A 12,194-nucleotide genomic window follows, 5' to 3' on the forward strand; every position below is an offset into this window, starting at 1 on the left:
AAATAAATAAACTTAAAAAATACAGTAAAAAGAAAGCTGTCCTTAGGTATTGGGGCTATGTTTGTGTCTTTAAAAAATTCTATCTACTTTTATGTGTTTTCTTCGTTTTCTGTAAAGAAGAGGTTTATTATTAATAAGTGAATAAAGTTTATTTGTAGAAATGATAGAGTTTGGGCTAATATGGAATAGTTTTACCACTGAAGAGAAATAGAACTTACCTTAACCACCTTCAGGATACCTTCATTGGTTCTGGGATCAGTTTGTATTTCAAACCAATTCCCTTCATTTCCAGAGGTAAAGAAATACACTGCAAGCCAATTATCTGTGAATTCTTCATCCCAATCTGTAACTTGAAATCTAATCAACTCAGAACTTAAAGTATTTTCCTCAATCTGTACTGAATACTAAAAAGGAGAGAAGCAGAATTTTGAGTTATTGTCAGCTTTTATCTAAAGAGAGTATATTTATTCTGAATAGCATATATCATTAATTCTGAAATTATGTATTGCCCCTTGCTTGTTACTAAATTCTTATATTTTACAAAAGCTTCTTTTTTAAGAAAAATGCAGACAACGTAAATAGAAGCCAGCAAGCAGGCAAATACTGAATTAGGATGGCAATATATTGTATAAATACAATGGGATGATAGTATTGTAGTATAAAATTAAGAAAAAATCATAAATTATTCTTCAAGAGGCAAGGTGTACCTGAGATTCTCTGAACATTGGGAAATTATCATTGACATCTTTTACTTTAATACTACATTCACATTGAGTTGAAAGTCCTTCTCCGTCTTTGTCTGCACCACTCACAACAAGATGATAGCTGCTAACTTGCTAAATTTGGAGAAAAATAAAAAAAAACATAATTAATCTCCAGCACCAAGAATACAAATAACACCTACCTGCTTCCTATGGGGGTGAAAATATTCAAGTTCATAGTTTATTCTCAAGAAGGATCACATGAGCTGTTCATTGTCCAGCATAGAGGAGGCATGTGGGGCTCTGGATGGTTGGGTAAGTTTTTATGGGGCTAAAACAGGTTTTCATTTTTGTGAGCTTCTTAGGGCAAGAAAGTACACAGTTGGAGCAAGATTGGGCATTGAAGATGGTGGGATGCTTATTTGAGGGAAGTTCGCTTATAGAGCTTTCCTATTGGTCTATTCAGAGAATCATTTGCATAAAAGTAATAGAAAGTCTGACAGGGTACTGTGTGGTGATAAAGATGGTGGTGGTGGTGGTGGTGATGGTAGTTATGGCGGTATGACGATGGGGAAGAGAAGAAGGGGATTCCTTAGTGTTCTGGAAGCGGGGGCAAAATTATAACTATTCAGTAGTAAAAGTGTAACATCAGAGAAAGCTTTATACCAGAAAGAAATTTCTTCCTTCATCTGAGAAATTTCATTTTCCTGCACCATATAAGGAATAAGTCACAGTTCAGTTTTTGTCCCTGGATGCTTTCATGCCTTCCTTTACTCTCCACTTTACCTCTCACTGGGATGCTGATACTTGTTTATTTAGGGTACAATTGATTCTACAGGTCTTAGGAACACATCTCACCCCGCTAGAATCACACTGGAATGCAAACAGTTTCCCTAGATTGCCTAGTTGAGTATGGAGAACTTCTTTTTCTTTCTCCTTAGGTAAAATGGGGTCACCTCTCTTGGCTTTCTTACAATCAAATCCTTTGTTATTGAATAATCCCAAGTGCCTTGCTTTACCTCTCGATCAAGAGAATTGGTTAAAGTACGGACTTCGCCAGTGTGTCTGCTTAGGAGGAACATGGGTGTGCCTGCAGGTTCCTGAGAGACAATTTTGAAGGCAATTTTAGAGTTCAGGTGGTTTGGCTCATCTGCGTCTGTGGCATTTAGTACCATCACCAGCGAGTCTAGGAATACAGAAGTAGTTCACTAAAGAATATTTAAAGACTGACATTCTGTTCACATTAAATATTCAACACCATTTCAAATTGACCTTTGTTTTTAAAAATCTTGTCTATCGAAATACTCAAAAACGAATTACATGTCTTTTTCAAGATCTCTTACTGTCTCAATCAGGTAGAACTGTGCTGCCTTCTGTAAAAATCCTCTCATTGGCCTTACGCCTTGGCTGTGTTGGAGTTGAGACTATTTTCTGTCTTTATTTCTTCCCTTCATGGATGGCATTATCATTCTTTCCTTTTCTCAAATTATCCAAGTAATTGTGTGTCTCTGTCCTTTATAATCTAAAAAAGTCCAGGTGATGCAGCCAGGCTACCTAAAACCACCCTTTTAGCTTTATGACTACTGCCAAGTACTCATGTTACTTAAATATATAGAATAAGATACTATTGACTTGATAACAGGACTACAACCTAGAAATACAATGGCAGTGGATAAAGTACAAAATATTACAAAGGAAGACCCAGGTTATTTTGATGATTTTTTCTGCACAACTACTGGTGAAACTAAGACAATAAATTAGCTTCTAAAAGTGATATACTATAGTGATCCTTGTTTTTTAAAATAAAAAAGATTAGAAGTGGTATGTATTATAAAAGACTTACTTGAAGCACTGTTTTCTTCAATTTCACCCATGAATGTACTTTGTGAAAATACTGGAGGATTGTCATTGACATCTAAAATTTTAACTGTTAATATAAGTGGTTTCTCTACGTCTTGTCCTAGGGCATTCAGAGCGTGACAGGTGATCTAGAAAAAGGAGGGAAAAGTGACTCATTACTCTACAAACTCAGTTTGCATACTATTAAAACTTGTAGAAATAAGGCCTCTACTGGCATGTACAGACCTTTTGTGCAAAGAAGAAAAATATTTCCCCAACAAGTAGACAAAGTAAGAAAAGGTGGCCACCTTGGGCAGGCCAGTTAGGCAAGCTGCCCCTTCTTCCACTCTGGTCCTGTCCCATGGCAAGGTGAACTACTTTGCAGGATGCATGTTGGATTTCAGTGCCTACTCACGCACCCTCCTGGCATATTCCTTCAGGGGCACAACCATAAATGGAGGCTCTTCATAGAGGGCCTAACATTGTTATTTGTTGGTGAATTGATTCATGTGCTGATCTCTCTTCTAAATTAACCAGTAGAAGAGTATTACATTCTAAAGCCACCAGGCACAAATGTGAGGGTGCCTAATATTGAGGACACAAACTTACCTGGAAGCTTGGAGTTTCCTCGCGATCAACTATGGCCGTTATGTTAATTTCTCCAGTGTTTTTGTCAACAACAAAGATTCCAAAAGGGGGTTGATCAATTCCCATTCCAGAAATTCGGTAGGTTATTTTCTGGGTTGCTTGGAAATCTGAAGTAATCTGTAGCCCAAAATACCCAAAAATGTTAATGTGATCATTCACCAGACCTTTGCCTTCCCCTTTTCTCCACCATCATAGTCTAAAGCCATCTGTTTATTTTATTCACTCTTTCTGACACTGCGATGGTTACTTTTTGCCTTGATAAATACTGGAAATGTGAAATAATTCAAATTGTTGCTTCTGTTGACCAGCGCGGACCAATATATGTTAATCATTTTGGCTTTACAATGTTTGTTCAGGCTGTGGCCACCACGGTGATGTTAAAAGGCTGGAAGTCATGGATACTTAATATTGACAAGACTACTTCTGAATGTTCCCTTTCTTCATAGATAATATTAAAACAAAGACATTTATTTTAGTTTAAATAGGAGGAGCTGGATAGAAAAAGAGGAAAGGGATTATACAGTGTTAAAAATAGGTATTAAATTGCTTACTATTATTATTTTATTTTTTATTATAATTTTTAATCTTTTTAAAATGGAAAGTTTCAAATATATAATGAACCTGATATTTCTCATCACCCAGTTTTGGTAATTATGAATACATGGACTCCCAAGAATTTTTCTCATTGTCTTATCCATATATTCTTTTGCCGTTTGCTACAGTCCAGATCTAAATAAGGCTTATTCACTGAAATTGGTCCACATGTTTCTTAGTTATTTTTTATTACCCTAGAAGCCATAGTTCCTTCAACTTTCTCTATATTATTGTTATTGTATTTTTTTGGCTGAAGATACCAGGTTATTTTTTCTGTAGACTCCCCAATCTGCATTTTGATAAATGCAGTTGCCATCTCATTTTAATTTACATCTATTACATGTATTCTAAAAACTCACTTCGTCCCCCTGCTGATATGACTTACTTTGGCAATTGGGTTTCTTTTTGAGTTGTCTTCTCTTTCTCTGCAGGGTTTGGCAAATTTCACCCATTCACGTTTATATCTCCTTTTGCCTTGTAACGCAGTCTCATCTTCTCCATGTTGACCTTTTGTCTTACATGAAAAGGCATCCCATTTTATTATGCACATTGTTGGAAAGTTTTGCTTTGAGTATTAATTATTAATACCTAAGTTGAGGAGTCCCCTATGTTTCATGGTATCTTGGACTGTCAAATGTCTAATTTGCCTGACCTCACATTTTGTCAAGCAAAGAAGAAACATTTAATAACTAAAACAATTACAGAACCATATGATTTTTAATATTAACATTTAATCATTTTTTATCTTTCCTTTAAATATTCCATAATATCTCACTGCTCTGGGCACCTAGGACTTGTTTAATAAAACTCTGTTGGTTTGTTTAAAATAAGAAAGCATGCATGAGATAAAACTACAATAATGACATTTATACCTTGTTGGTATTTAAAATTGGGTTAGTTTCAATTTTATTTTCACAATTAAATTATTTAACAGTTTTAAAAAGTAAATAAATACTTATTTTTCTCAAGTACAATTTTCATTTTTTAAACTAAACTATTATTTTATTTTAACTACAAAAAACTTTTTCATACTTTACCTCTATTCGCAATTCTCCGTGAACCAATAGGAGCACCTGTAGACATTTAAATAAAGTCAAATTAAATGTGAATTCTTCAAATAAGTAATTGCATAAGATAATCTTATTCATGTTGTGATTTGTTTTTGTTTCAAAAGAAGTAGATTTGGGGAAGCACTATTTAAAGGGTAAAGTGCTCCCAGGAAAAAGAAAATACCTGAGATAGAAACAAGTTCTTCCAGTTTTTTAATCTGACTACACAATTTTAAGGAAACACAGAAGAACCTATGGAACTGTGCAGAACTCTGACAAACAGCCAGTTGTAGCAACCTGACATTGCTTACCTGGCTGTTCTGTACTTTCCAGGAACTGGGGGAGATACTGCTTTGGCAAACAGTGGCAAGCATCATTGTGATAAACTATTAGCTGGCTGCACTTACAGGGTAAGGCATTTTCTCAGTTGTACATGGGTGGAGAGGATGGGCTAGAACTAGTAAGGTTTAGAGAGTGGATGGGGATACAAAAGACGGGGATATACTTTGTAAAAGATGGGGATACGCTATTCCCATCACAAGAACTCTTTACTGTGGGACACAGATCTGCTTATCTCTGCCCTGTTACTTCAACTTAAATGTTGAACTTAATTTTTGTACTGATATGAAAAAATCAGATGAGGATAGAATGACGTCAGGCAGGCTAGGGTCTTTACATTTTCAAGAACGTATGAAAACCTCATTTGTGTTTTGTTCTATCTTATTTTCTACCCGGAATGCATTTTTAAAAAATGTGAGTATAGTTGATGTGCAATGTTATATTAGTTTCAGGTGTGCGACTTAGCGATTTGACAAGTTTATACATTATGCTGTGTTCACCGCAAGTGTAGCTACCATCTGTACTGTTACATTGCTTTTACAACATCACTGATTATTCCTTATGCTGTGCCTTTTATTCCTGTGACTTATTCATTCCATACTTGGAAGCCTGTATCTCCCACTTCCCTTCATTCATTTTGCTCAATCCCCACCATTCTCCTCTCTGGCAATTATCAGTTTGTTCTCTGTATTGACAGCTCCGATTCTGCTTTTTGTTTGTTTATTCTTTTCTCTTTTTGATTCTGCTTATGAGTGGAATCATATGGTATTGGGCTTTCTCAGTCTGACTTGTTTCACTGAGCATAATACTCTCTAGGTCCATCCATGTTGTCTCAGATGACATGATCTCGTGTTTTTATGGCTGCATGGTATTCCACTACATCTTCCTTCTCCATTCGTCTATTGATGGACACTTAGGTTGCTTCCATATTACGGCTGTTATAAATGATGCGGAAATAAACATAGGGATGCATATATCTTTGTGACTTAGTGTTTTTGTTTTCTTTTGGTAAATACCTAATAGTGGAGTTATTGGATCATATGATAATTCTATTTTTAATTTTTTGAGGAACCTCCATACTGTTTTCCATAGAGGCTGTACCAATTTCAATTCCCAACAATAGTGTACAAAGGTCTTGTTCCCCACATCCTTGCCAAAACTTTTTATTTCTTGTCACTTTAATTTTAACTATTCTCACTGGTGTAAAGTGACATCTCCCCTTTACCCACTTTAATATTACTAATCCTTTAAGATCAATTCAAGTTCCAACAATCTCCATGAAACTGTCCTTACTGATGTCTTGTTTCTGAGTTTTTTCAACACATATTTTGTACCATGCAGTTTAATCCATAAGGATTTGCCATGATTTACTATTTCTTATTGTTTTGGGTGCATTATGATGTTAAGCCAAGAGAATTGTAAACTTTCCAATGCTCCTATGTTTATTTTTTTCTCACAATTGTTATAATACCTTTCCCTCAGCAGATATTTAACAAGTATTTGTTGACCCGCTGATTATCTTACGTGAAAAGAATCTGGTAGGGAAAATATTGTGAAAAATAAGTAAGAAGAAAAAGAATTAGAGTAATATTAGTAGTTAAGGTTTATTATGGATTTTGTGTCAGTTGCTATTTATAGATCTTTATCATCTCACTTAATTCTTAGAGTAGCCATCTGATGGAGACACTATTCTTATAGTCTATCTTATGGATGCAGAAATGGAGACAGGAGACAATGAGTACTCACCTCCCCCAACAGCCCTGGCAGAGTCAGGATGTGAGCCTCTGCAGCCTGACTCCGAAGTGTGTAGATCATCACTACACTAGATTTTAACCAAACTTGGCATAAATAAATAGAAAAACTGGTGGTGGAAAGAAAGTTATAGGATAGCCAATTTAGATTTCTTCCTGGTAGAGGCTGAGGTTACTCCTGAAACAATGTAGATTTATTGTATTGTTGATTTTGGAAAGTTATAATAAAGAGGCAGGTTGAACTCTGAACCAAAGAAGTAACCATATCAGACATAGGATGCCAGGACCCTTCCATTCTAAAAATTTCACTGAAATCCTTATTTGAAAGGGTATGCAAATTGTTGTGAAAAGGGACTATTACATATGGTTATAATAGACCTCAAAATGATTTTACAGTTTTGCTTCTTTTTCTGAAACACTATCATTAGTTACTTGGGAGAGGGGACCCAATTACTGTCGTAATTGCCCTAATTTCTCAGCTCATTAAGACGACTCAGCCACATGTGAGGGGAGGATTGGGCCAGGCACACTTCCCTTTACAGGAAAACTGGAAAGAGTCATCCAGAAAATATGAATCATGTTTGCACTAGCCTCATAGAGAATGATTCTTCTAATAGACATTAAGGCATAATTTCTGTTTTCCTGGGAAGCAAAGGAAGTACAAACTAAAAACAATGGAAAATGAACATTGCAGACAGTTGTTTCTTATTTGTTCAATCTTTTCACTGAATCAGAGCCTTTAGAAGTTATTCACTCAAACCTTCACTCTTTCTCATTCTCTTATTGAAAGTCAGGCCACCGAGAATGTTCTCTAATTTTAGGGAATTTTGTGAAATCTGATAGTATTTGTGCTTTTAGGAATATGAGGTAGTTAGTAAAAACCACTTCTGAATATTGTAATGTTTCTTAAATATTTAGAAATATAATCATAGCCTTATATTACTTAGAATAGTGCTTTATTTTAGATAATTAATATGCATATTAGTTACTTAGTTGTTTTAGTTACTTCAATATAACTATTTTGAGTATTTAATAAATATTTCAGTAGTTTTCTGACAATATAAATCAACTAAGTTGTCATTTCTGGTGGCTTTGATTGGAAAGACAAATGTGGAGAAAGCACTACTTACCTTGAGAATTCCTATACTTTTTTTTTTCCTTCCTCTGGTTTTCTGGTTATTTTGATGATTGTATTTTATTTTATTTTATTCTTTTTTATTTTATTATTTTATTTTGAGAGAGAGAAAGACTGTGTACATGATTGTGTGCGAGTGGGGAAGGGGCAGAGCGAGAGGGAGAGAAAGAATCCTAAGCAGGTTCTGGCTCTATCCCACAATGGTGAGATCCTGACCTGGGCAGAAATCAAGAGTCGGACACTTAACTGACTGAGACACCCAGGCACCCTGATAATTTTAGTTATATGATTTTTAAAGCATTAATATGGCCTAAATACTTTGGTATAGATAAAAACTAGAAATATTTTGCTGAAAGAAAATCAGATTATTAAATTAATAAAATAGCATGTGGAATAAAGTAATTTAATATCCATATACCCTATTTGTTAATTAAATGTATATAATTATATCATTAAGGTTCCTATTGAATATAATAGGTACACAATAAATATGTTTTGAGAATATGGGTGACTAGTTTTTAAAAAGGCATTTATAATAACAACTGTTATTTACTGAGTGGCCAGGAATTTGTTTAGAGTTACGTCAAACTTTAGTGTGGGGAGGGATAGACTGTTAGACTGTGCATTGGATCCAGGGAGTTAGTGCTAGCTGACCTAGGGTAGCTCTCTCTCACCTCTAGAATGGGATAAGAGTGGATCACATCCACTCCCTTCTGGGAAATCTGTAAAGTGAATTAAGTGATTCAAAGAAATTATTGTAAGTTTTAGACATGAATTTTTAAATTTATTAATTATGTTTGGAAAACAATATATAGGCTGATGATATTATTCTTGTAATTGGTTAGATACAATATACAATGATTATTAATGAGTTTAATCATAGAGGTCATTCAATACATGTTTGATTAATAAATTTCCTGTAAATAAAAAATGAGTGATTTGTCTCTTACGATATCTCATAGCATATATATGGGTATGTAGTCTCTCTAGATACATATACATATATATATATGTGTGTGTGTGTGTGTGTGTGTGTGTATATATATATACATATATATATACACAGACACACGCTGTTTAAAATTAAAATTTAAAACTCCAAAAACATTCTAATAAACTTGGTATGTATCAGGACAAATTTCTTAATTGAACAAAAATGGTATATATTTAATATTTAGAAATTACTATTTAATTTTGAACAATTCAATTTTCAATAACTGATTAAAAGAGTAAACTCAATTAATTTAGAAAGTTAAACCGTGTATCATGATAGAAATGCTAAGAAAAACATATACTAGATATTCTCAACAAATTGGATATTCTCAAATGCTTAATTTAAATACAGTTAAGTGTAGTAATATGAAATTGGACACCAGATCTTGAATCCCTGAATTAAAATCCTAGTCTCACCATTTACCAGTTGTATAACTTGGGAATATTACTCAATCTTTCAATTTCCTCATCTGTAAAATAGGGATAATAATTCTAGTTACCTTATAGGTTTGTTGTGAAGATTAAATGAACTAATAGGTTGAAAGCACATAGATGAGTGCTAGCCCACAGGAAGTGCTTAAGAAGTGTTAATCACTTCAGTCACCAAACTTCAAAAAAAAAAAAAGGTGTAAAGGATCCACTTTAATATGAAGTGACCTTGTTTTATTATTATTCACATCAGGTCACATAAAAACTTTCTCTTTCTTGAGCATCAGAAAGAGTCAAGAACCAGCGTTCCACTGTACAATTGTGTAAATTGCTCCTTGCACAACTTCAGGGGGTACTGTTCACATTGTAGTTTACCTCCTGGAGTTGTGCAGTGTATAGCCTAGCCAACTGTGCAGGGGCCACGTAAGAAAAATGTGCATATTAGATGGATTCAATTATTCACAGTTTAATTACAGATAGTAACCAATTGCCCATATAATTTTCTTATGATGAACTTTATCAAAACAAGCCCTTACCTTAGGCTATCAGATTGCCTCTTAACTGGAAAGGAAGAGCCAAAGGCTAGCAGATTTATGGGAAACCACATGGGGCATTAAGTGTTCTAGCTCCAAATGAAAACCAGTTTCAGGTATTAAGTAAGTGGGAGTGGTAATTGGTAGATGTAATTACATCTTTCCTGACATTTGCCCAAGTCAGGCAAGACTGGCCAGAATTGCTTGGCAAGGTTATTCCGATTTTAGAATCTTAACTTTTGGAGAGGTTCAGGAGGAAATTTATTTTCATATATTTATTAGCACTGGAAACTAGATTGTTTCATCAATCAAGAGAAGGAAAGATACCTCAAAGATTTTCCTTCTGCTAAAAACTTGGGCCATTTACATTTTTCATGGGCTAGAACAAATAATCCTAAAATTTCTGTGGAAACACAAAAGCCCCCAAATAGCCAAAGTGATCTCGAGAAAGAAGAACAAAGCTAGAGGATCACACTCCCTGATTTAAAACTGTACTACAAAACTATAGTAATTAAAACAGTATGGTACTGGCATAAAAACAGACGCACAGATCAATCAAATGGAATGGAGCCCAGAAATAAACCCACACATATATGGTTCATTAATCTGTAATGAAGGAGGCAAAAATATATGATGTGGAAAAAAATAGTCTCTTTCATAAATGGTGTGGGGAAAATTGGACAGCTACCTGCAAAAGAAAGAAACTGGACCATCAACTTACACCATTTGCAAAAATAAATTCAAATGGATTAAAGACTTGAATGTAAGAACTGAAACCACAAAACTCCTGGAAGAAAACATAGGCAGCGGGCTCTTTGATTTTGGTCTTAGCAATATTGTTTTGGAACAGTCTCCTCAGGCAAGGGCAACAAAAACAAGTGGGACTACATGAAACGAAAAAGCTTTTGCACAGTGAAGGAAACCAATGAAATGAAAAGTCAGCTTACTGAATGGAAGAAGATATTTGCAAATCATGTATATGATAAGTTAATATCCAAAACTCACACAAAAAACCTCTACAACTCACACAACTTAAGTATTTAAAAAACTCAATTAAGAAACAGGCAGAACATTTGAGTAGATTTTTTTTTCCAGAGAAGACTCTAGAGAGCCAACAGGCATGAAAATTCTCAGCCTCACTAGTCATCAGGGAAATGCATGCGATATTATGTCACACCTCACACACATCAGATTGGCTATAATCAAAAAGACAAAAAATGACAAGTTTGCAAGGATATGGGGAAAAGGAAACCCTCATGTTTGTGGGAATGTAAACTGGTATGGCCACTGTGGAAGACAGTATGGACAGTTCTCACAAAGTTAAAAATAGAACTACTGTATGATCCAGTGATTCCATTTCTGGATATTTATCTAAATAAAATGAAAAAATCGGCTTGAAGAGATATGTGAACCCTTATATCCATCATAGCATTATTTACAATGGCCAAGATATAGAATCAACCTGAGTGTCCACCAATAGATGAATGGATAAAGAAGATGTGGGATAGATGATAGATGGATAGATATAATGGAATGTTACTCAGCCGTAAAAAGGAATGAAATCTTGCTATTTGCAACAACACAGATGGACCTAGAAGGCATTATGCTAAGAGAAATAAGTCAGGCAAAGACAAATGCTATGCAATTTCACTAATATGTGGAATCTAAGCAGCAAAACAAATGAACAAACAAAATAAAAAAGAAACAGACTTATAGATACAGAAAACAAACTGCTGGTTACCAGAGGGAGGATGGGTTGGAGAGTGAGTGAAATAGGTGAAGGATATTAAGAGGTACAGACTTCCAGTTATAAAATGAGTAAGTCATGGGAATGTAATGTACAGCATAAGGAATATAATCAATGATACTGTTACAACTTTGTATGGTACCTAGACTCATCATAGGGATCATTTTGTAATGCACAAAATTACTGAATCATATGGGGTACACCTGAAGCTAATAGGATGTTGTGTGTCAACTAAACTTCAATAAAACATTTGGGCCATTTACTTACAATTCTTTTTCTAAAATTTTGCTTTTTGTTTGTTCTAGAGAAGAAGGTGGTTGAAGATAGTTCTGCTACATTTAGAACACATTTTAATGCAGAACTTGATATTTAAACTACTTTCTTTTTTTCCAGAGCTAATACTACTAACTTCTTTAAAACTTTGTGCTTTAAAAAT

General features: G+C 34.5%; 1 protein-coding gene across 1 annotated transcript in view; it reads right to left on the bottom strand.

The window, feature by feature from the left end:
- Nucleotides 1–12,194, bottom strand: part of DSG3 (desmoglein 3) — a 43,715-nt gene that overhangs the window by 15,227 nt on the left and 16,294 nt on the right. Inside the window, exons 5-11 of the mRNA XM_047086875.1 lie at nucleotides 4,820–4,855; nucleotides 4,168–4,296; nucleotides 3,150–3,305; nucleotides 2,545–2,689; nucleotides 1,721–1,887; nucleotides 708–836; nucleotides 219–404 (exon numbers count right to left, since the gene is read on the bottom strand). Coding sequence (XP_046942831.1) covers nucleotides 219–404; nucleotides 708–836; nucleotides 1,721–1,887; nucleotides 2,545–2,689; nucleotides 3,150–3,305; nucleotides 4,168–4,296; nucleotides 4,820–4,855 — 948 coding nt within the window. The remainder of the gene's footprint in view (nucleotides 1–218; nucleotides 405–707; nucleotides 837–1,720; nucleotides 1,888–2,544; nucleotides 2,690–3,149; nucleotides 3,306–4,167; nucleotides 4,297–4,819; nucleotides 4,856–12,194) is intronic.

Source organism: Lynx rufus, unplaced genomic scaffold, assembly GCF_022079265.1.
Source record: "Lynx rufus isolate CCGP_SWC_20201006 ecotype Redwood Valley unplaced genomic scaffold, mLynRuf1.p SCAF_22, whole genome shotgun sequence".
NCBI lineage: Eukaryota > Metazoa > Chordata > Mammalia > Carnivora > Felidae > Lynx > Lynx rufus.